We start from the raw sequence: 25,794 nt of genomic DNA, 5'->3' as shown, positions 1-25,794 counted from the left end.
GGGTATGGTGCTGACAAACCAAGAAACATAATCGGGATTCGAACCCAGTGGAATCATAGATTTCTGGCGTGCCCAAGGGACACAACTCTGCACGGCGAATACCGGCGCCTTAGACGACTGGGCCACCCGTGCCCCCTATATGCAATCAAGCATTTATCGATTAAATTAATATTTTAGCTACCTAGTGTGACTATCTCCCACAGGAGCACCCCGAAGGCCCAGACGTCTGCCTTGTGACTGTGAAACCCCTCCATCAAGGCATCAGGGGACATCCACCGGACAGGGAGAGGCCCCTTAGACGTCCTCTCGTACACATCCACACCCTCTACATCTCTCGCTAGACCGAAGTCCGAGATCTGTCACACACAGTTGTAGCCAACCAGCACGTTTCTAGCAGCGACGTCACGATGCACAATCTGGAACGACATGGTCACAGACATCAAATCACTGTCAAACTACGGTGTGAGGGAGGGTTATTTTACGCCGTAGTCAGCAATAAAGAATAAAGAAGAAAGAAGAAGAAATACAACGAGTAGGAGAAGTTATTTTACGCTGAAGTCAGCAAGAAAGAAGAAGGAGGAGAAGAAGAAGATGAAGAAGAAGGAGAAGAAGAAGAAGAACAACAACAACAACAACAACAACAACAAGGAGGAGGAGAGGAAATCTCACGGCGGTCCGGGCCACCCTAACCAGTGATTGGTATAATGAGCAACGACCTACCGGAACGATAACACGCAATCAACGACATTAATGAGAGTGACAAGCCGATTTAGAGGCCTATTTCCAAAAGCAACAGAGAGTTTGGGGCCCACTCTAGCCCTGGAGAGGTAGTCATTAAAATAAGTCCTTGAAACAACTACCTTTTTCAACCTAGATTTTGATATTTTACTAAAGTCATATTCATAAAGAGACTTCAGGTTTCGCCTAAGGAATTTCTACTGGGCAAGGATAGACTTAACTGCAAAATGTTAACTGTGTCATAGCGACTGATTTATGACTACCATTGTCTGCAGTACATTTGACTTCAAAGATTACAAAGATCACTTTTAAACTGGCACTTAATCAAATTGGCTAGATGATCACTTTCATACCGTCATTGCATAGGTATATTTGTTGCACAAGAATTTCAACGATATCATGAATTCATCTAACTGATTTTGTTCACATTTTGCACTATTGTTTCCGTTGGTGAAAAAGTTCACACATATCAATTAGTACTTGTCAAAGCTTGGGGTCCAAGCTTCACGGAACAGAGGGAAGTTGTCATAGCGACTGATTTATGACTACCATTGTCTGCAGTACATTTGACTTCAAGGGCAAATTACCCTCTAGCCATGTCTCCATAACTTAATTGTCATTACGTTTTAGGCGCTAATCCCCGTTGTTAATCCTCACCAACATTTAATTGTATTTTGACTGTCAGTTAGCCTGGACTACAATATTGCTTCCCTTTAACTTCTGCTTTTATAGTATGGCATTTATTGCCCTAATTGATCATCCCATGAACTGTGTTTGTTAATCACGCCCACATGTCCAATGTCCAAAGCAACGTCGTTGTCTCTTTGTCTGTCCATTGTTGTCCATTACTATATATGTGCTACAATTACACAGTTACTACGGTGTTAGTCAGGCTTGGTATTCTGAGTGCTGGCATAGGGACGACCTCGAGCAGGATATGCTGCTCGTAGGAAACGCCCTGAGGTGAGCTGGAGCTCCGCTCACCTCTTGTACGCCTGAGCTGGAAAGTCCCCTCATCGCTGTGTTTGTGTTGTCATAGCAGGTATTCCGCTCATTGTGCAATTGTTGTTTATTGTTTACATGTTGTGCATAAGCGTTCCGGGACAGTGATGTCGATTTTGTCCTTTATTCCCCCAAGAGCTAATTCCCCGTCAACATACACGTTGACAACTGGTGTTAGAATCCGGCTGGAGAAACTCTTGAGTTTACTCCCGATCCAGTTACCTCTCTATATGCCTACCATCCTAAAGAACAATCATCGACTCAAGCTAGGAAGAGCAAAGAAACAAGATTGAAGAAAACAACAAGAATCTCTCTGATGCCAACTTTCCTGTGAATTCCCCACTCAAGATTTCGTTCATACACAGGACCGAAGAAGTATACACGGCTATCCCAGAGATATCCTGACCACAGCCATCATCATGCAGATCCTGCACCATATAGAAACCGCCTCACGGGCAACTGCAAGATCGACACTGTGTACAAGATATCTCATTGGGGACTTACTAATTTGTGCTTACTTACATGGACTCAATCAAGGATATATACTGTGTGACTGTTGAATAGTGCAACCAGGTATGTTTAATCAAAGCCAGTATATTAATGCCAAAATGTGTCTTTCCAAAATTCAGTTTTGTATACGTGCAATATATTCAAAATTACATTTTTAGTCAAGCTAGATCTTTGAAGTTATTGTGTAGGGAATCTTTGAAATGTCTCCAGGCAACGCCAGACATATAGATACAGCTAGGGCCCAGACAAACCTAAGCTGTAGGGTTACCGAGTCACACCTTAAAGCTCGACTCGTAATTTCAAAAATCTAAACGACAAAATTTGTAATTTGTTCCAAGTTATTAATGTGCACAGTTTTGTACAAAATTGAATGTATTGTCTAGGACTTTGAATTCAGATTAGGGATATTCTTGGGTGAGCCACCCCCACACATATGTTTATTGTATGTCAGTAATTAGTAATTAACAGCACAGCAGTATTTAGCATTTCAGAGTTTTGATGTCGGAATTAAGGATATTTATTTCTTGGGTATCGCACCGGCAATATCTGGGCAAGCTCCGTCAAAGACACGGGAAGAGCACCCATTGTACTTAAAAGGGAAATAGTACCCACAAGTACCGTTTGAGTGGCGCGGTAAAGTTAGACTCCTGGTTTCAAATTTCTTTACGTGAAATATTTGCTGAGATGTTTAATTTGTACTTTTTATGACATTACTCATTATCATTATTCGGTACTGAGTCGCACCGCCAAACCAGACTCCTGAGTTCAAAGAACCTCAATAATATATTTATTGAATCTGTCCAAAGCGGTAATTAACTCGTAGTTAATTTGCACATTACAAAGATCACTTTCAAACTGGCACTTAATCAAATTGGCTAGATGATCACTTTCATACCGTCATTGCATAGGTATATTTGTTGCACAAGAATTTCAACGATATCATGAATTCATCTAACTGATTTTGTTCACATTTTGCACTATTGTTTCCGTTGGTGAAAAAGTTCACACATATCAATTTGGACTTGTCAAAGCTTGGGGTCCAAGCTTCACGGAACAGAGGGAAGTTGTCATAGCGACTGATTTATGACTACCGTTGTCTGCAGTACATTTGACTTCAAGGGCAAATTACCCTCTAGCCATGTCTCCATAACTTAATTGTCATTACGTTTTAGGCGCTAATCCTCGTTGTTAATCCTCACCAACATTTAATTGTATTTTGACTGTCAGTTAGCCTGGACTACCATATCGCTTCCGAGAGAGAGATTTAAGGGATTTTACGACCGCTTCAGCCGTCGGCTATTTCGCAGTCGGGGCCAGGCGGGGTTTAGATAAACAAACAATATTGAGAAATAAAGGTATAATCGACTGGCCCAAAAAACTATAATTAAAAGGAGAAAAGAGCGAAAAGAAAACAGTAAAGTTGGTGAATGGGATAAGAGAGTTTAGCGGAGAGATATGGAGCTGTGAGAAACCTAAACTACTTGGAGATATAGTGGGAGAGACAAGTACTGGTAAAGATCAGTTAGGCTGATATGCTAATATAGTAATATAACTATTTAATAATATAGTTAAAAAGAAGGGGAAGGGAAAAAAACTAATCTACCAGTAAAAATAAAAATAAAAGGGACTCTTTGTTATTTACGGGGGAGGGGGGAGGGGGGGGGGGGGGGTCAGGCGAGAGTGGAGGGGGTGGATGTCGGGAGCGAGTTGGCTGGGCTTGGGTATGTGCCTGGTTAAATGAACATGGTAATGTGTGGCTGGATATGGGAGAATTTGTCGCGCGGACGTCGGAGAAGGCAATCCGCTAGGAATTTGGATCCCGATCCTAAATTGAAGAAATGGTGATTTTGTAGATAGCTATTGTTGACTGGGATTTGTTTGGGATGGTTCTGAAGTCTGTTAATTAGGTTGGTTGATTTTAGGAATTTAGCTATATGGGTATATTTAGAGGGATTATTAGTCGGGTTCAGTAGTAGGCTAATATTGTTTCTGTAATGGGAGGGGGGAGGGGGGAGGGGGGGGGGGGGGGGGGGGGAGAGTTGTATAGTTGGTCTTGTTGGTGTTTGTGTTGTTTGCAATGGTTGAATATGTGGTCAAGATTTTCGGGTATATTGCAATGTGTGCAGTTTGGGTGTGGATGTCTGTTTTGTTTGTGGAGTGTTTCATTTGTATTAATTTGGCCACTGAACATTCTGTTAATAATTTTATCCGTGATGATTGACTTAGTAAAGTTACGACATTTGATGACAGGTTTAGTGAAAAGTGATTTAATCCAGTAAGACTTTGAATTTTGAATATTAATTTGGAAATTTTGACTATTTATGTTTTTTCTAATTATTGATTGGACTTCGGCCTTACTTGTATTGAAATTGATGCAGGGGGATGGGTGTGTGGTGGCTTATTTTGCTGCTGTGTCTGCTAGATGGTTGCCTTGTATTCCTGTGTGTGCAGGTGCCCAGAGTAGTGAAATTGTTTTGTTTGTTGCTGTGATGTTATTGTGGATGTGTATGATATTGTTAATGATGTCTTGACGTGTTTTTGATGTTCTGTTTTGAATTTGGGATAGAGAGCCTAATGAGTCAGAAATAATTAGAAAGTTAGTATCCTTTGATTGTTTAATATAATGGTATGCACATTGAATGGCGAGTAATTCTGCAGTAATAGTGTGTGAGTAATTAGTGTAATGGAAGTTTGTGGTGAAGGGGGCTGGTTGGATGACTTGCATTCCTAGACCTGTAATATTGTTGTTGTTTTGGGAGGCGTCAGTGTAGATATGTGAGTGATTAGGCCAGTTTTGATGTATATATTGGTTTGTTATTTGTAGTTTGTCTTGTTTTGTTAAGTCGGTTTGGGTGGTAAAGAGTTTGTGGAGTGAACAATCAGTGTTAGGAGCCGGTTTGTCATTGATGTAGGTGTGGTTGTGGGGTGAGTGTTTGATATGTTCAAGATTGTGGGTCTTGATAAGTTTGTGCAGATGAGTGATGAATGGTGCTAGGTTATTGTTGTTCTTGAACTTTTTGAGTGTTGCAGGTCTGAGATTTGTGTATTTATCTGTTATTTGTTTGAATATGGGGTTATGTTGGGCCCCAGCCCAGTAATTTAGTGTAGTTTGATCTCGCCTGAGCTTAATTGACGTAGTGCCTGAGATTAATAAAAGTGATATGAGGGAGGCCCCGGTTCTGGTGCCCTGGGCTGTTTTTAGGGCCTTGTACTGGATGGATATTAGTTTTTGGTTAAGTTTATCAGTGATTGAGTGGAGGACCGGAGCGGCGTAGTCAATTTTGGGTAATATGAGTGATTTATATATGTTGAGTAGAGTTTGTTTGTCAGCACCCCAGTCAGAGCCGCTGATGGCTCTCATTAGATTTAGATCTTTTTGACAGGATGTGACCAAGTTATGAATATGGGGAGCCCATGTTAGTTGTTGGTCAAACGTGACTCCTAAAAATTTTGCTTGATTTTTTAATAAGATGGGTTCATTATTAAGTGTTAGTTTGGGTGTATAATTTTGCATACGTTTCTTTTTTAAAAGTAAGCCGATGGTTTTTGGTGTGTTAATTTTGAATCCCCACTGGGAGGCCCATTTTTGAATATGATTTAGTATAGGTTGAATCCTTTTTTGGATTTGTTTTATAGATGTAGACGACGTCCAGAAAGATATATCGTCGGCGAATTTAGCAGTGGTGGTGTTGTTGGGGTTCGGGGGAAATATGTCGTCTATCATGAAGTTGAACAAGGTTGGGGAGATAATACTTCCCTGTGGGGTGCCATTTTCTAAAGGATGTAGATCAGAGAGTGAGTTGTTGGTTTTAATTGTGATATTTCTGTCAGTTAGGAAGGAGTGGATGAAATTTAAAATTCTACCATCTATGGCTTTTTCTTTAAGTTTTTGAATCAGGCCATTATGCCAAACCATATCGAAAGCTTTACTAAAGTCTATAAAGATAGGCAGAGTGTATTGTTTCTGGGCGAGTGCAGTTTTAACGTCATGTTCCAGATGTAAAATATGGTCTGGTGTTTGGCGGTTTGATCTAAAGCCGCTCTGGTCCTCCTGTAAGAGGTTGTGGGTTGAAATTTGGAATTTTAGTCTGTTATTAATGATGGATTCCATAATTTTACAAATATGGGACGTAAGAGAGATAGGCCTATAGGAATCCGGGTCTTTTGGGGGTTTCCCTGGTTTGAGAACCGGTACCACCTGTGCTGTTTTCCAGGATTTGGGGATGGAGCCAGAAGTCCAAATTTGATTGTAGAGTTGTAGTAATAGTTTTTGAAATTTAATGGGGAGATGGTTAAGGATGATATAGCTAATATTGTCTGGGCCTGGGGCTGGGGCGGTGTTTTTGCTGTGTATGGCTGTTTGTAGTTCATGTATGTTGATTATTTTGTTGAATGCCTTGTGGGTGAGGGGGGGACTTGGGGTGTAGGTGGGGTGGTTTTTGATTGTGTTTTGCATGCTTGGGGTGTGGTTGGTGGAGCTACTAGTTGCCGAGAAGTGAGCGGCCATGGCGTTAGCCTTTTCTTTCTCTGTATTTAAGTTTGGAAAGGTGGGGAAAGAGTGAGATTTTGAGTTACCTTTCATTGCTTTAAGTTTTTTCCATAAAATTTTGGTGTTTTGTTTCCCCATTTTCAAGGTTCTTGTAAATTGTTCCCAATGGTTTCTTTTGGCCGCTCTTATTAGTTGCTTAGTAGAATTTCTGAGGGCTTTGGCTAAGGGGATTTTAGTTTTATCCCGCTTTGCCTTGTTGAGTGCTTTTTTTCTTAACCTTCTAGAATTTTGAATCTCAGAGCTCCACCATGGGACAGGTGTGTGGTTGGGAGATGTATTTATAGTGGGTATGCATTGGATTGCTATTTTGTGTACTGTGTTTGTAAAGTTGGTGTTGAATGTGTCATTGTCATGATTGTGAATGTTTTGGATGTCTATTTGGTTGCACAGAGTGTTGAATTTAGTCCAGTCTGCTTTTTTAAAGTTAAATTTGAGTTGCTGGGGGGGGGGGGGGGGGGGGGGTCTGAAGGGGGGGGGGGGGGTGAAATAGTGCTGGGGGAGGTTATGGTTGAAGAGATTTTGATGGGGAGGTGATCGGTACCCCAGGTGTCTGTGTGGACCTCCCAATTTAATTTAGATTGGAGGTGTGCTGTGCTTATAAAAAGGTCAATGGTCAATGGCGGTGGGAGATTGGAGGGGGTTGAGTGGGACTATAGTTGGTTGATTATTGTTAAGAGAGATAAGGTTGTTAGTGTCAATCCAGTTGTTTATAAAAGTACCATATTTATCAGTGTATTCTTTTGTGCCCCACAGTGGGTGGTGGGCGTTGAAATCACCAAGAAAGAGTGTATTTTGATCAATAAATTTTGTTAATACGTCTAGATCCTCAACTGCTAGGGGCTTTGTTCTAGAATGATAAACGTTTATAATAGTAATATTAGTTTTGTTGATGGTAGTTTTAATAGCCAGGCATTCAAGGTTTGGGGTGGGGATTTCAATTATATCGTAGTTGAGGTCTTCTTTGATGAAGATGCCCAGCCCTCCATGAGGTGGGCCTGGGAGATTTAATGGACGTGGTCTATCCTTCCGAATGAAAACATAGCCTGGAATTTTGAAGGCTTTTTTGAGTGAGATTTTCTTGGATTGCAATTACTAATGGTTTAATTTTGCCAAGGGCTATGAGTGCCTTGAGCTCATGCCCATTGGAGGTGATTCCATTACTATTCCACTGTAAGAACACCATTATCGGGTTTTAGAATGGGGGGGCATTTGTGTCTGAATAAAATGGTGTTCTGGGGCTAATTTTGAAGAAGTGAGTGGAGACTGGGTTTATTTGAGAGCTCTGATAGCTGATTGAAAATTTTGGAAGGTTTTTTGGTAAAGGGTGGAAAGGAGGGCCAGGGAGTGGAGTTTCTTGGGGGTAGGGTTTTTGAGTAGGATGGCTGCAGATAGGAATTCAATAAGTTTGTTAATGTTGTGGTGAAGATTTTTGGGTGTGACTGCTTGTATAGGGGTTGTCTTGAGTAGTTGAAGTTTGTGATTGAGTAGCTGTTTTCTTGTGGTGTTTATTTTGTAGTTTATATGTCTGTTTTTGGCTTGTTGGTTGGAGGGGACAGGGATGGCTAATTTGGCTGGTTGGGGGTCTTGTGGTTGGGGGGAGGGGGGTTGGGGTGGGAGGGGGAGAGAGAGTAGGGGGGTGGGTACGGTAAGGTAGGGGTGGGGGTTGGCTGGATTTGGGCGGGTAGGAAGGTGGGAGGAGGGGGGTGAGTAGCAGGGGTGGGTAACAGAGCCCTAGTAGGGAATTGGTCCATGGGGGGCCTGGGTGGGGGGTTTGGGAGGGTGGGGGTGGGCAGAGACATTTGGATGGGGGTGGGAAGTAGTGGGGCCGACGGGTAGGGGTAGACGGGGTTGGGGGTGGAGAAGAGTTGTTTACGTTTGGTTTTGGGTTGGGCAGGTTGGGGAGGGGGGGGGGGGGGTTGGGATAGGGAGCTGGCCATGGAATCTGACGAGGTGTTTAGGTCAAAGTAGTCGGGGATGTTGTTTTGGGGGATGGCTGCAGGTTTGGGTAAGTGTTCTTTGGTGATATGTTTGTTGAGTTTCAGTATGTGGGTTTGTTTGATATGGATGTAGTCTTGTATGTCTTGTTGTGTGTCTCTGTAATCTATGTGTATGACTCCTTGTATTTCTGTAAACTACTTGGGCACCTGCCATGTAATGTTGAGTCCGTCGAAGCTGGGGTTTTTGCTTGCGTGTATGAGTGTTTCTTGTGTTGGGAATGTAAGTTTGAAACCTCTGCCACATCTGTTTATGTATTTATAGGTGATGTTAGCTTTGTGTAAGCAGAGGGCGAATTTGTTTGTTGAGTATGTGTCGTTGAGGGGTGTGGATGTGGTTGAGAATGCTAGGAGGATATGTTTTGGGGGGGTGGATGATTCCGGAGGTGTTTGTTGTGAGCAGGTTTTCTTTTGGGTAGTTTGAGACTCCAGGGGTGAGTGGGAGGGGCGCTTTGTTTGTTTTGGGGATGATGGTTTTTTAGCAGTTGTGTTGTGTGGGGGGACGATTGGATGGGGGTGATGCTGGATGACTATGTGTGGTTCGATATGGGTTGGAGTTGGAGTTGGAGGCCAAAATCAAGGGGAATTGGGTTGGAGATGTTGGTGGGTGTTAGACCTGGGAAGTGTTTGTTGCTATGGATGGGAGTGGTGAAGAGCGAGGTGGATTGTGGTGATGTTTGTGTCGGGGAGGACATGGTGTTGTTTGGTGAGGGGATGGGGGGGTGGGAGTGGAATGTAGTACAATATGGGTAACACAAATGTACAAGCAAACAATAAACAAGAAAACTTTGGGGGTAAATAAGCATGCAAGTAAGAGGGTGAAGGGAAAAGGATTGAATACTTAGCAGCGATTAGGAGAGATGGATAAACGTGGCTAGTAGACTTGTAGTCTCTTGGCCATACGGCCGATGGGCCGTGTATCGGTGTCTGAGCAGAGGTGGATGTCCTCTTAGTTCGATATCCCACAGAGTATGGATGAATTGTTCGTAATCCCAGATTAGGTTTAGTTTAACTTGGTAAGATTGACCGAGCGAAAATGGCGACCGGTCATACCGGAAGTAAACAAAGCTATGACGACGACGACGATATCGCTTCACTTTAACTACTGCTTTTTATAGTATGGCATTTATTGCCCTAATTGATCATCCCATGAACTGTGTTTGTTAATCACGCCCACATGTCCAATGTCCAAAGCAACGTCGTTGTCTCTTTGTCTGTCCATTGTTGTCCATTACTATATATGTGCTACAATTACACAGTTACTACGGTGTTAGTCAGGCTTGGTATTCTGAGTGCTGGCATAGGGACGACCTCGAGCAGGATATGCTGCTCGTAGGAAACGCCCTGAGGTGAGCTGGAGCTCCGCTCACCTCTTGTACGCCTGAGCTGGAAAGTCCCCTCATCGCTGTGTTTGTGTTGTCATAGCAGGTATTCCGCTCATTGTGCAATTGTTGTTTTTTGTTTACATGTTGTGCATAAGCGTTCCGAGACAGTGATGTCGATTTTGTCCTTTATTCCCCCAAGAGCTAATTCCCCGTCAACATACACGTTGACAACTGGTGTTAGTATCCGGCTGGAGAAACTCTTGAGTTTACTCCCGATCCAGTAACCTCTCTATATGCCTACCATCCTGAAGAACAATCATCGACTCAAGCTAGGAAGAGCAAAGAAACAAGATTGAAGAAAACAACAAGAATCTCTCTGATGCCAACTTTCCTGTGAATTCCCCACTCAAGATTTCGTTCATACACAGGACCGAAGAAGTATACACGGCTATCCCAGAGATATCCTGACCACAGCTATCATCATGCAGATCCTGCACCATATAGAAACCGCCTCACGGGCAACTGCAAGATCGACACTGTGTACAAGATATCTCATTGGGGACTTACTAATTTGTGCTTACTTACATGGACTCAATCAAGGATATATACTGTGTGACTGTTGAATAGTGCAACCAGGTATGTTTAATCAAAGCCAGTATATTAATGCCAAAATGTGTCTTTCCAAAATTCAGTTTTGTATACGTGCAATATATTCAAAATTACATTTTTAGTCAAGCTAGATCTTTGAAGTTATTGTGTAGGGAATCTTTGAAATGTCTCCAGGCAACGCCAGACATATAGATACAGCTAGGGCCCAGACAAACCTAAGCTGTAGGGTTACCGAGTCACACCTTAAAGCTCGACTCGTAATTTCAAAAATCTAAACGACAAAATTTGTAATTTGTTCCAAGTTATTAATGTGCACAGTTTTGTACAAAATTGAATGTATTGTCTAGGACTTTGAATTCAGATTAGGGATATTCTTGGGTGAGCCACCCCCACACATATGTTTATTGTATGTCAGTAATTAGTAATTAACAGCACAGCAGTATTTAGCATTTCAGAGTTTTGATGTCGGAATTAAGGATATTTATTTCTTGGGTATCGCACCGGCAATATCTGGGCAAGCTCCGTCAAAGACACGGGAAGAGCACCCATTGTACTTAAAAGGGAAATAGTACCCACAAGTACCGTTTGAGTGGCGCGGTAAAGTTAGACTCCTGGTTTCAAATTTCTTTACGTGAAATATTTGCTGAGATGTTTAATTTGTACTTTTTATGACATTACTCATTATCATTATTCGGTACTGAGTCGCACCGCCAAACCAGACTCCTGAATTCAAAGAACCTCAATAATATATTTATTGAATCTGTCCAAAGCGGTAATTAACTCGTAGTGAATTTGCACATTACAAAGATCACTTTCAAACTGGCACTTAATCAAATTGGCTAGATGATCACTTTCATACCGTCATTGCATAGGTATATTTGTTGCACAAGAATTTCAACGATATCATGAATTCATCTAACTGATTTTGTTCACATTTTGCACTATTGTTTCCGTTGGTGAAAAAGTTCACACATATCAATTTGGACTTGTCAAAGCTTGGGGTCCAAGCTTCACGGAACAGAGGGAAGTTGTCATAGCGACTGATTTATGACTACCGTTGTCTGCAGTACATTTGACTTCAAGGGCAAATTACCCTCTAGCCATGTCTCCATAACTTAATTGTCATTACGTTTTAGGCGCTAATCCTCGTTGTTAATCCTCACCAACATTTAATTGTATTTTGACTGTCAGTTAGCCTGGACTACCATTTCGCTTCCGAGAGAGAGATTTAAGGGATTTTACGACCGCTTCAGCCGTCGGCTATTTCGCAGTCGGGGCCAGGCGGGGTTTAGATAAACAAACAATATTGAGAAATAAAGGTATAATCGACTGGCCCAAAAAACTATAATTAAAAGGAGAAAAGAGCGAAAAGAAAACAGTAAAGTTGGTGAATGGGATAAGAGAGTTTAGCGGAGAGATATGGAGCTGTGAGAAACCTAAACTACTTGGAGATATAGTGGGAGAGACAAGTACTGGTAAAGATCAGTTAGGCTGATATGCTAATATAGTAATATAACTATTTAATAATATAGTTAAAAAGAAGGGGAAGGGAAAAAACCTAATCTACCAGTAAAAATAAAAATAAAAGGGACTCTTGGTTATTTACGGGGGAGGGGGGAAGGGGGGGGGGTCAGGCGAGAGTGGAGGGGGTGGATGTCGGGAGCGAGTTGGCTGGGCTTGGGTATGTGGCTGGTTAAATGAACATGGTAATGTGTGGCTGGATATGGGAGAATTTGTCGCGCGGACGTCGGAGAAGGCAATCCGCTAGGAATTTGGATCCCGATCCTAAATTGAAGAAATGGTGATTTTGTAGATAGCTATTGTTGACTGGGATTTGTTTGGGATGGTTCTAAAGTCTGTTAATTAGGTTGGTTGATTTTAGGAATTTAGCTATATGGTTATATTTAGAGGGATTATTAGTCGGGTTCAGTAGTAGGCTAATATTGTTTCTGTAATGGGAGGGGGGGAGGGGGAGGGGGGAGGGGGGAGGTGGGAGGGGGGGGGGGGGGAGAGTTGTATAGTTGGTCTTGTTGGTGTTTGTGTTGTTTGCAATGGTTGAATATGTGGTCAAGATTTTCTGGTATATTGCAATGTGTGCAGTTTGGGTGTGGATGTCTGTTTTGTTTGTGGAGTGTTTCATTTGTATTAATTTGGCCACTGAACATTCTGTTAATAATTTTATCCGTGATGATTGACTTAGTAAAGTTACGACATTTGATGACAGGTTTAGTGAAAAGTGATTTAATCCAGTTAGACTTTGAATTTTGAATATTAATTTGGAAATTTTGACTATTTATGTTTTTTCTAATTATTGATTGGACTTCGGCCTTACTTGTATTGAAATTGATGCAGGGGGATGGGTGTGTGGTGGCTTATTTTGCTGCTGTGTCTGCTAGATGGTTGCCTTGTATTCCTGTGTGTGCAGGTGCCCAGAGTAGTGATATTGTTTTGTTTGTTGCTGTGATGTTATTGTGGATGTGTATGATGTTGTTAATGATGTCTTGACGTGTTTTTGATGTTCTGTTTTGAATTTGGGATAGAGAGCCTGATGAGTCAGAAATAATTAGAAAGTTAGTATCCTTTGATTGCTTAATATAATGGTATGCACATTGAATGGCGAGTAATTCTGCAGTAATAGTGTGTGAGTAATTAGTGTAATGGAAGTTTGTGGTGATGGGGGCTGGTTGGGTGACTTGCATTCCTAGACCTGTAATATTGTTGTTGTTTTGGGAGGCGTCAGTGTAGATATGTGAGTGATTAGGCCAGTTTTGATGAATATATTGGTTTGTTATTTGTAGTTTGTCTTGTTTTGTTAAGTCGGTTTGGGTTGTAAAGAGTTTGTGGAGTGAACAATCAGTGTCAGGAGCCGGTTTGTCATTGATGTAGGTGTGGTTGTGGGGTGAGTGTTTGATATGTTCAAGATTGTGGGTCTTTATAAGTTTGTGCAGATGAGTGATGAATGGTGCTAGGTTATTGTTGTTCTTGAACTTTTTGAGTGTTGCAGGTCTGAGATTTGTGTATTTATCTGTTATTTGTTTGAATATGGGGTTATGTTGGGCCCCAGCCCAGTAATTTAGTGTAGTTTGATCTCGCCTGAGCTTAATTGACGTAGTGCCTGAGATTAATAAAAGTGATATAAGGGAGGCACCGGTTCTGGTGCCCAGGGCTGTTTTTAGGGCCTTGTACTGGATGGATATTAGTTTTTGGTTAAGTTTATCAGTGATTGAGTGGAGGACCGGAGCGGCGTAGTCAATTTTGGGTAATATGAGTGATTTATATATGTTGAGTAGAGTTTGTTTGTCAGCACCCCAGTCAGAGCCGCTGATGGCTCTCATTAGATTTAGATCTTTTTGACAGGATGTGACCAAGTTATGAATATGGGGAGCCCATGTTAGTTGTTGGTCAAACGTGACTCCTAAAAATTTTGCTTGATTTTTTAATAAGATGGGTTCATTATTAAGTGTTAGTTTGGGTGTATAATTTTGCATACGTTTCTTTTTGAAAAGTAAGCCGATGGTTTTTGGTGTGTTAATTTTGAATCCCCACTGGGAGGCCCATTTTTGAATATGATTTAGTATAGGTTGAATCCTTTTTTGGATTTGTTTTATAGATGTAGACGACGTCCAGAAAGATATATCGTCGGCGAATTTAGCAGTGGTGGTGTTGTTGGGGTTGGGGGGAAATATGTCGTCTATCATGAAGTTGAACAAGGATGGGGAGATAATACTTCCCTGTGGGGTGCCATTTTCTAAAGGATGTAGATCAGACAGTGAGTTGTTGGTTTTAATTGTGATATTTCTGTCAGTTAGGAAGGAGTGGATGAAATTTAAAATTCTACCATCTATGGCTTTTTCTTTAAGTTTTTGAATCAGGCCATTATGCCAAACCATATCGAAAGCTTTACTAAAGTCTATAAAGATAGCCAGAGTGTATTGTTTCTGGGCGAGTGCAGTTTTAACGTCATGTTCCAGATGTAAAATATGGTCTGGTGTTTGATCTAAAGCCGCTCTGGTCCTCCTGTAAGAGGTTGTGGGTTGAAATTTGGAATTTTAGTCTGTTATTAATGATGGATTCCATAATTTTACAAATATGGGACGTAAGAGAGATAGGCCTATAGGAATCTGGGTCTTTTGCGGGTTTCCCTGGTTTGAGAACCGGTACCACCTGTTCTGTTTTCCAGGATTTGGGGATGGAGCCAGAAGTCCAAATTTGATTGTAGAGTTGTAGTAATAGTTTTTGAAATTTAATGGGGAGATGGTTAAGGATGATATAGCTAATATTGTCTGGGCCTGGGGCTGGGGCGGTGTTTTTGCTGTGTATGGCTGTTTGTAGTTCATGTATGTTGATTATTTTGTTGAATGCCTTGTGGGTGAGGGGGGGACTTGGGGTGTAGGTGGGGTGGTTTTTGATTGTGTTTTGCATGCTTGGGGTGTGGTTGGTGGAGCTCCTAGTTGCCGAGAAGTGAGCGGCCATGGCGTTAGCCTTTTCTTTCTCTGTATTTAAGTTTGGAAAGGTGGGGAAAGAGTGAGATTTTGAGTTACCTTTTATTGCTTTAAGTTTTTTCCATAAAATTTTGGTGTTTTGTTTCCCCATTTTCAAGGTACTTGTAAATTGTTCCCAATGGTTTCTTTTGGCCGCTCTTATTAGTTGCTTAGTAGAATTTCTGAGGGCTTTGGCTAAGGGGATTTTAGTTTTATCCCGCTTTGCCTTGTTGAGTGCTTTTTTTCTTAACCTTCTAGAATTTTGAATCTCAGAGCTCCACCATGGGACAGGTGTGTGGTTGGGAGATGTATTTATAGTGGGTATGCATTGGATTGCTATTTTGTGTACTGTGTTTGTAAAGTTGGTGTTGAATGTGTCATTGTCACGATTGTGAATGTTTTGGATGTCTATTTGGTTGCACAGAGTGTTGAATTTAGTCCAGTCTGCTTTTTTTAAGTTAAATTTGAGTTGCTGGGGGGGGGGGGGGGTCTGAAGGGGGGGGTCTGAAGGGGGGTGGGGGGGTGAAATAGTGCTGGGGGAGGTTATGGTTGAAGAGATTTTGATGGGGAGGTGATCGGTACCCCAGGTGTCTGTGTGGACCTCCCAATTTAATTTAGATTGGAGGTGTGCTGTGCTTATAGAAAGGTCAATGGTCAATGGCGGTGGGAGATTGGAGGGGGTTGAGTGGGATTATAGTTGGTTGATTATTGTTAAGAGAGATTTATCAGTGTATTCTTTTGTGCCCCACAGTGGGTGGTGGGCGTTGAAATCACCAAGAAAGAGTGTATTTTGATCAATAAATTTTGTTAATACGTCTAGATCCTCAACTGCTAGGGGCTTTGTTCTAGAATGATAAACGTTTATAATAGTAATATTAGTTTTGTTGATGGTAGTTTTAATAGCCAGGCATTCAAGGTTTGGGGTGGGGATTTCAATTATATCGTAGTTGAGGTCTTCTTTGATGAAGATGCCCAGCCCTCCATGAGGTGGGCCTGGGAGATTTAATGGACGTGGTCTATCCTTCCAAATGAAAACATAGCCTGGAATTTTGAAGGCTTTTTTGAGTGAGATTTTCTTGGATTGCAATTACTAATGGTTTAATTTTGCCAAGGGCTATGAGTGCCTTGAGCTCATGCCCATTGGAGGTGATTCCATTACTATTCCACTGTAAGAACACCATTATCGGGTTTTAGAATGGGGGGGCATTTGTGTCTGAATAAAATGGTGTTCTGGGGCTAATTTTGAAGAAGTGAGTGGAGACTGGGTTTATTTGAGAGCTCTGATAGCTGATTGAAAATTTTGGAAGGTTTTTTGGTAAAGGGTGGAAAGGAGGGCCAGGGAGTGGAGTTTCTTGGGGGTAGGGTTTTTGAGTAGGATGGCTGCAGATAGGAATTCAATAAGTTTGTTAATGTTGTGGTGAAGATTTTTGGGTGTGACTGCTTGTATAGGGGTTGTCTTGAGTAGTTGAAGTTTGTGATTGAGTAGCTGTTTTCTTGTGGTGTTTATTTTGTAGTTTATATGTCTGTTTTTGGCTTGTTGGTTGGAGGGGACAGGGATGGCTGATTTGGCTGGTTGGGGGTCTTGTGGTTGGGGGGAGGAGGGTTGGGATGGGAGGGGGAGAGAGAGTAGGGGGGTGGGTACGGGTAAGGTAGGGGTGGGGGTGGGCTGGATTTGGGCGGGTAGGAAGGTGGGAGGAGGGGGGTGAGTAGCAGGGGTGGGTAACAGAGCCCTAGTAGGGAATTGGTCCATGGGGGGCCTGGGTGGGGGGTTTTGGAGGGTAGGGGTGGGCAGAGACATTTGGATGGGGTGGGAAGTAGTGGGGCCGACGGGTAGGGGTAGACCGGGGTGGGGGTGGAGAAGAGTTGTTTACGTTTGGTTTTGGGTTGGGCAGGTTGGGGGGGGGGGGGGGGGGGGAGGGGGTTGGGATAGGGAGCTGGCCATGGAATCTGACGAGGTGTTTAGGTCAAAGTAGTCGGGGATGTTGTTTTGGGGGATGGCTGCAGGTTTGGGTAAGTGTTCTTTGGTGATATGTTTGTTGAGTTTCAGTATGTGGGTTTGTTTGATAGGACAGGTGTTTTGTGTTGCTGTGTGGCCTTCCACCTTGCATTGGATGCAGTATGGGGCCCATGTGCATTCTGTGGCTTCGTGGCGGTACGAGCCACATTTTTGGCACATGGGTGGCTCACGACAGGTGGATGTGGGGTGGTTGAAAGAATGGCATATGTTGCATTGTTGTGGGTTTTTCCTAACAGGGTGAACTTTGTATGTAAGTGTGCCAAAGATAATGTGGGTGGGTAGGTTGGTAGTTTTGAAGGTGATAAAGACTGTTTGTGTGGTTGTCCTGCCCGGTATAGGTGTGCGATTGTTGATATTCTTGAAGTTGACAATTTTTGGTTGTGTGTGAATTTTGTTTGCCATATGGATGTAGTCTTGTATGTCTTGTTGTGTGTCTCTGTGATCTATGTGTATGACTCCTTGTATTTCTGTAAACTACTTGGGCACCTGCCATGTAATGTTGAGTCCGTCGATGCTGGGGTTTTAACTTGCGTGTATGAGTGATTCTTGTGTTGGGAGTGTAAGTTTGAAACCTCTGCCACATCTGTTTATGTATTTATAGGTGATGTCAGCTTTGTGTAAGCAGAGGGCGAATTTGTTTGTGGAGTATGTGTCGTTGAGGGGTGTGGATGTGGTTGAGAATGCTAGGAGGATATGTTTTGGGGGGTGGATGATTCCGGAGGTGTTTGTTGTGAGCAGGTTTTCTTTTGGGTAGTTTGAGACTCCAGGGGTGAGTGGGAGGGGCGCTTTGTTTGTTTTGGGGATGGTGGTTTTTTAGCAGTTGTGTTGTGTGGGGGGACGATTGGATGGGGGTGATGCTGGATGACTATGTGTGGTTCGATATGGGTTGGAGTTGGAGATTGGATTGTGTGGTTTGGATGGGGGGTGGGGGGTGGGGTGGGGTGGGGGGGGGGGGGGGGGGGTAGGGGGGGGGAAGAATGAGCTCCTCCAGGTCTAGGCCAAAATCAAGGGGAATTGGGTTGGAGATGTTGGTGGGTGTTAGACCTGTGTTTGTTGCTATGGATGGGAGTGGTGAAAAGCGAGGTGGATTGTGGTGATGTTTGTGTCGGGGAGGACATGGTGTTGTTTGGTGAGGGGATGGGGGGAAGGGAGTGGAATGTAGTACAATATTGGTAACACAAATGTACAAGCAAACAATAAACAAGAAAACTTTGGGGGTAAATAAGCATGCAAGTAAGAGGGTGAAGGGGAAAGGATTGAATACTTAGCAGCGATTAGGAGAGATGGATAGACGTGGCTAGTAGACTTGTAGTCTCTTGGCCATACGGCCGATGGGCCGTGTATCGGTGTCTGAGCAGAGGTGGATGTCCTCTGAGTTCGATATCCCACAGAGTATGGATGATCTGTTCGTAATCCCAGATTAGGTTTAGTTTAACTTGGTTAGATTGACCGAGCGAAAATGGCGACCGGTCATACCGGAAGTAAACAAAGCTATGACGACGACGACGATATCGCTTCACTTTAACTACTGCTTTTTATAGTATGGCATTTATTGCCCTAATTGATCATCCCATGAACTGTGTTTGTTAATCACGCCCACATGTCCAATGTCCAAAGCAACGTCGTTGTCTCTTTGTCTGTCCATTGTTGTCCATTACTATATATGTGCTACCATTACACAGTTACTACGGTGTTAGTTAGGCTTGGTATTCCGAGTGCTGGCATAGGGACGACCTCGAGCAGGATGTGCTGCTCGTAGGAAACGCCCTGAGGTGAGCTGGAGCTCCGCTCACCTCTTGTACGCCTGAGCTGGAAAGTCCGCTCATGGCTGTGTTTGTGTTGTCAGAGCAGGTATTCCGCTCATTGTGCAATTGTTGTTTATTGTTTACATGTTGTGCATAAAGCGTTCCGGGACAGTGATGTCGATTTTGTCCTTTATTCTCTCAAGAGCTAATTCCCTGTCAACATACACGTTGACAACTGCAAGAGTTAAGACAAATCCAAGAGTCTTTATGACTACGGTCCCTGGTCGCCATGGGATGATCCCGAGATATCACTGCATTCACTCTACGATCACTTGGGATTATGTATATTCATACATTATATATATTCTCTTCACATTTCAGGCATTATACATATTCCATGATTAGACATATTATTCCCTGATTACACATATTCCCTAGTTATACAAATTTCATGATTATACATGTTCCCTAGTTAGACATATTTCCTGATCATACATATACCCTAGTTTGACATATTCCATGATTAGGCACATTCCTTGGTAAGACATATTCCCTAGTCATATATATTCCCTAGTTATACATATTCCCTGATTGTACATATTCCCTAGTTAGGCATATTCCCAAGTTATACATATTTCCTAGTTATACAGAATAGGTCTTCAGCAACCAACACTTGCCGTAAAAGGCGACTATGCTTGTCGTAAAAGGCGACTAACGGGATCGGGTGGTCAGGCTCGCTGACTTTGTTGATACATGTCATTTATCCCAACTGCGTGGATCGATGCTCATGCTGTCAATCACTGGATTGTCTAGTCCAGACTCTATTATTTACAGACCGCCGTCACATAGCTGGAATATTGCTGAGTGCGGCGTTAAACAACAAACAAACAAACAAACATATCCCCTAGTTATACATATTCCCTGATTATAATATTCCCTTGTTATACACATTCTCTGATTATACATATTCCCTAGTTATACATATTTCCTAGTTATACATATTCCTTGATGACATTTAGAGCCTTGTTATACATATTCCCTGGTTAGACACATTCCCTGGTTGGACAATTATTCTGTAAGGTAACACTATAACAAACCTACACTGTTAGCTTCCAGGTGCTGCATTCCCCGAGCTGTATGCAAAGCAAAGGACAGTAGATCCTTGGCGGTCAGCTCCTCGTCATCTTCACCTTTGACCATTTCCGCTACCGCTAGGGGGCTCTCCTGCACACTGAGGGGACTCTCCGATGTCTTGTCATGGGCAGGGCGGCGTCTGCGCAGGTAGCAGGAATATACTGCAAGATCAGAAAGAGGCTCTGTAACGCCAGAGAACGTTCACGTTTATATTGACTTGTTATACCACCATACACACACCCTCCACAAATAAAACAGTGGCGAAGATTGATGCTCATGATGTCAATCACTGGATTGTCTGGTCCAGACTCGATTATTTGCACATCTCCGTCATATAGCTGAAATATTGCTGAGCGCGGCGTTAAACAACAAACAAACAAACAAACAAACGTTCACAAAGATATTAATTTATTAACAGAATCCAATGGACGTAAAAGACCAACTTATATGAACAGATCACTTAAATTCAGCGATGACATAAGGACAGTGGTGTTGGCAAAAAAGGGTAAGCATGTCTTGATCTACCAGTAGCACCTGCTTGAACACTTAAGTCTTTGTTTGTTGCCTATGGCCGCACAACAGTCCCCCTGCCATGTCGCGGCCTTCAAACGATCGATTCTTGACCAGACAATATAGCAACATGACGGCGCGCTTTCACTGTGACTGACTTTACGAGGTAGTTGTTACCAGACCTTTCTTAGCCATGATGATGATGATGATTTTATTACAAAAGATGTTACTGTAGAGCTACTTGACCATACATGCGAGCACTTTGTTGCCTGTACCCCCTGGGCGCTCTAATCTCACATAAATTATTGCACAATACAGGCAAGTACGGAACCTTTTAGCAGCGTTAGAAATTGGCACAAGTCATGTAGTCCTTGCCAAAATGCCCAATAGTTGAGGTATCAGGGTTTTGCCATAAGGGCCAGTGGACTAAAACTGTAAGTTTCTAGCCCTGTTTTTAGGGCCATTTGTTGTTTTTTTCGTTTTTTCTTGAAATTTCAAGATAATAAGTTGAAATTTCAAGATAAATAATAAGTTGAAATTTCAAGATACTAAGTTGGAATTTCAAGCTGCTACGTTAAAATTTCAAGATGCTCCTTTGAAATTTCAAGATAATAACTTGAATTTTCAAGATACATACTCAGTTGAAATTTCAATATAATCACTTAGTATCTTGAAATTTCAACTTAGTATGTTGAAATTTTACGATAGTATCGAAACAAATAAAAAGCAAATTGCCCTAAAAGGCTTCCGTAGGCAAAAATAAAGTCGAAATTAAATCTATCTCGGTATCATCTCTTGTTTTCCCATTAACGCGTGGAACACAGGGCTATGTGATATCAGTCAACTGATTATAATTTCTATTAGTCAAGTGAACGGCCTGTGTTGACATCAAATGAGAATGTTGTTTCTGGCCTGATGAATATGGCGGGTCTTCAAACAAGCTTCAGAATAACTACTATCAATTGCGCTTACAACTTCTAACTTCCACCAGTTAGAATATCTAACATGCACAGTGATTTATACTACACATTGCAGTCTACAGTGCTGGGGAGGCTTTTCATACGTACAACGCACCGCCCACGCACATTTGATATACCTCGAGTAGAATACAGTAAAAGTGTAAGGATTGATTTTGTAACATGAAACGATTGACGTTCGCTCACATTTTGCCACTACCTGACAATGTGAACATGTTTTTTCCAGACGATTTGCATATGTCTGACTGTTTCTGTGTCGAAGGTATAGATATACTTGTTTGGTAAATGGCAGTGCTTTCTTCTTAAAGCGCTATTGTGTCACTGCGTTGTCTGGTCCGTAACGTGATTGTGTGGGTTGTTAACAGGCCACCGTCGCATGGCAGGGGCGCTACTGTGCGGCGTCAGGCCACTAACAAACACTTACTTCGAATTCTATATTCAAACTGTGAGTGAGTGAGTATGGTTTTACGCCACTTTTAGCAATATTCCAGCAATATCACGGCGGGGAACACCAGAAATGTGCTTCTCACATTGTACCCATGTCGGGAATCGAACCCTGGTCTTCGGCGTGACGAGCGAACGCTTTAACCACTAGGCTACCCGACCGCCCCTCAAACTGTGTGAGTGGTGGGTTTTACCGGGGGGTAGGACAAGCTAACACCTGATTATGGGTCTTTCGTCTCATGCAGTCATCGACACCTTTGTGTGGTATCCGTCAAAACACACCTACATAAATGACGTATCACTTGAAACAAGAAAAATGTTAGATTAATGTTTGTTTGTTGTTTAACACCGTACTCAGCAATATTTTAGCTATATGAAGGCCTGTAAATAATCGAATCTGGACCAGACAATCTAGTGATTGACATCATCAGCATCGGTCTACGCAATTGGTATACGATGACATGCATCAACCAAGTCAGCGAGCCTGACCACCCGATGCTGTTAGTCGCCTCTTACGACAAGCATAGTCGCCTTTTACAACAAGCATAGGTTGCAAAAGACCTATTCTAACCCGGATCTCACTTGAAAATATAAACGTCAACACCAAAGTGACATTAGTATCGATGTTTATTTACTGAATCCAATGGGCGTAAAAGGCCGACTTATATGAACAGATCACTCAAATTCAGCTATGACACCAGATGTACTTTTTTCTAAAAAATTTAAAGATAATAAGTTGAAATTTCAAGATACATACTAAGTTGAAATTTCAAGATACTTAATTGCAATTTCAAGTTGCTACGTTGAAATCTCAAGATACTAACTTGAAATTTCAAGATAATAACTTGAATTTTCAAGATACCTACTCTATTTGAATTTTCAATATAATCACTTAGTATCTTAAAATTTCAACTTAGTATCTTGAAATTTCAACTTAGTATCTTGAAATTTCAAGATAGTATCGAAAAATAGAAAAAGAAAATGGCCCTAAAAGGCTTCCGTAGGCAAAAATAAAATCGAAATTAAATCTATTTCGGTATGATCTTTTGACGTTGTCTAGATATTCTTTTTATTTCGAGAATAGGTTTGACACGCAAACACACGCACAAACAAGCAGACGCACGCACACGCACATACATCCACTCACAGATTTCACATCAGTCTTGGCAACTAATAATTGTCGAAGTACAATGGACCGCCTCCATGGTCTAGTGGTAGAGCGTCCGAGCGGAAGGTCCGGGGTTCGAACCCCGGCCACGTCATACCAAAAGTCGTTAAAAGATGGTACTTGTTGTTACCCTGTCAGTCGCTCGTCATTTAGGGGCTTAAACAAGGACTGGTCGGCTCGGAGTCAGTATACTGTGTCTGAGTGGGGTATTCCTGTTAAACTGCGGCATGGTATCTCAGTGTGCTAGCACTATAAATCGGCATCAAGCAGACACACAAACACACACACGTACATGCACGTCGCTATATAAGTGCAATAATCTTGGACGCGACGTTAAACCCCCATTTCACCTCACCTCACCAAGTGCAATGCAATGAACTTCTACTGACTTTCAACAGAAACAATTTAATACAGTTACAATGATGTTAACAATACATTATACTGCCCTATAACGTAATGTAGCATATAGAGCGACAGCAGTCACCTCGAGATAGACAAAGAATCGCGTCAACTAAAAGATCGTGTTCCTTGTCCTCGTCCGCCGTGTTGGTTAAATCGATCTTTCTCCTTTATGGTTCAAGTTGTCTCTGTTCAACAGCTGTGACCCGTGTCATTGATTTAAGTGATAGCTGACGTTGTAAGTTTACACGACTGATAATTTCTTCATCCAGTTTGTGTTGCTTTCCTCATACACGAAGAACCGAACAGCTTTATCGGAGTCATATACCCTTTCAACATTGAACATTAAGAACTTTGTGTCTTAAGGGTGCGTTTTGGAATTTTTAGAATGCGTTGGTTCAGCGGATGCTACGGGAATCGTAAAGCATGCATCACCAGAACTGTGCTGTTCCTTGGCTGTGCGTGTCTTTACTTCACGTTTGGAAAGCATCACATACAGGTAAGACATACCATGGGCTCATTGTGGACCTTTTATAAAAATTGTATTATTAAAAAAAAGTATTTGTTCATAATCGTAAGATCACTTGGAGAGTGATCACTTACTGTCTATGCTTCTTTCACAAAATAAACCTAAATAACTTATGTCTTTTGCTACTTAAGGATATTTAGGTTTTTTAACGTGAAGTTGACTCGATATTCGGCTTTTGCATTGGACGAGAGTTGGTCACATGAAAGCGAGATTGAAGTTAATACGTATATTGACAACACAATTTGGCGTTCATACGTTTATCACGAGACCGTGGTAAATGACTTAAACACTGACACACTACTTACACATTCCTGAAGGGATGCCTAGGAATTCCCCAGCACGAATAGATATAAACACGTTGTTTCTGATCATTTCGACTCTATAATATTGAACTCAGAGTGAGATTGTATTAACGTCGTCGCAAGTTCCGATTTCCATAGTTGGACCATCTCTTTATGAAGGTTCATATTCCAATGAACTCAAACAAAGTGAAAATCAATTCTTAAATCTCTTTGACACATCAGTATACTCCCCTTTCCAAGATGGTCCAATTCATCAACGATGACTGATAAATGTTACCGCCATAGGTCCACAAAGAACGTCACGTGTCGGCCATTTTAACGCCTCGCACTTCATGTACACATACGTCATAAATCACAAAGAACAATCAAGATCGAAGTGTGGTTTATTTCACGATAACACATTGTTCTGTCACGACATCATTTTTGGAGGTTTAAACATGCGCTCGAAAAATGATGACGTCGTATATTGGACGACGTTAGTTTTGAGCGGGAAATGTCTCATGAGTTGTTCCCATAGATGTAGCTGGGCTACGCACATAAACGAGAATCGGTATTTGGAGAAATGGTACAGATAATCGACGTGAAAATATGCGGAAAATATAAATCTTAACCCTCCTGTTGATTCTAATTCAGGGAGTCATCCTTTTTAAAATTACCATAAATATTTTTTTATAGCTTGTGCATTTTAATTTAACGCACACACAGTGAAAGTCAATTCTTAAGTCATATTTACTACTTTTTAGCGGCTTTCCATGTCCAACTGTCCGTCTGTCCTCGCATTCGCCCTCGTCTCGCCTCGACCTTATATACACTACTGCCTAGAAGTTCATTCCCCTTACACGCATGGGCACCGCGTTACGCAACCCGTATCCGACTCGTTGGTCACTCGTGCGGAACCCGTCCGCCACGCGTGTGATACCCGTGTGCAACGCGTTGAACACGGGTTTTCGCCCCGTTCGTCACTCGTGTGCAACGCCTGACACACTTATTAGAGGGGGAACTAACTTTTGACCAACGGAGGACCCATGTTAAGCTGAACTTGGTGGTGGTAACAAGGAGAGACATTTTTTTATATCCTGACGAAAAATGCTAATATACATGTTATTTTTTGTACTTGCTGATGTCTCATTTTTATATGTGTGATTTTGTAGGAAAACATGAGTACTGGTGTGGCTTCTACATGATGTTTTGCGATGGTGTCAAGAGAATACACGATCCTAGTAAATGTTATTGCCATTCAAACGGTTTTTTTCTGATCTGACATTAAATGTCTGTAGTACGCCTTTCAGTGATTATGTTTATGAGGCTTGGCGGGGCATTGTTTTTATTGGACCCTAATTACTTTATGACGGTTGGGTCTC

At 42.1% G+C, this 25,794-nt stretch overlaps 2 protein-coding genes across 3 annotated transcripts in view; one reads left to right on the top strand and one right to left on the bottom strand.

Moving 5' to 3' along the window:
* Positions 1–173: 173 nt before the first annotated feature.
* On the bottom strand, positions 174–20,809 carry LOC125383531 (fibroblast growth factor receptor 4-like). The gene is made up of 3 exons (XM_048401864.1): positions 20,797–20,809; positions 20,072–20,265; positions 174–356 (listed from the first exon to the last, which is right to left on the bottom strand). The coding sequence occupies exons 1-3, from the start codon at positions 20,807–20,809 to the stop codon at positions 174–176; spliced, it is 390 nt and encodes a 129-aa protein (XP_048257821.1).
* Positions 20,810–23,846: 3,037 nt separating this feature from the next.
* Positions 23,847–25,794, top strand: part of LOC124113550 (ribitol-5-phosphate transferase FKTN-like) — a 29,401-nt gene continuing 27,453 nt past the window's right edge. For both annotated transcript variants that reach the window (XM_048402088.1, XM_048402087.1), the window contains exon 1: positions 23,847–24,101. In XM_048402088.1, the coding sequence (XP_048258045.1) occupies positions 23,991–24,101 (111 nt within the window). In that variant the 5' untranslated portion in view covers positions 23,847–23,990. The remainder of the gene's footprint in view (positions 24,102–25,794) is intronic.

This window comes from Haliotis rufescens, unplaced genomic scaffold (genome assembly GCF_023055435.1).
Source record: "Haliotis rufescens isolate VD_foot unplaced genomic scaffold, xgHalRufe1.0.p SCAF_24, whole genome shotgun sequence".
Taxonomy (NCBI): Eukaryota; Metazoa; Mollusca; class Gastropoda; order Lepetellida; family Haliotidae; genus Haliotis; species Haliotis rufescens.
This window is presented reverse-complemented; position numbering and strand designations above follow the sequence as displayed.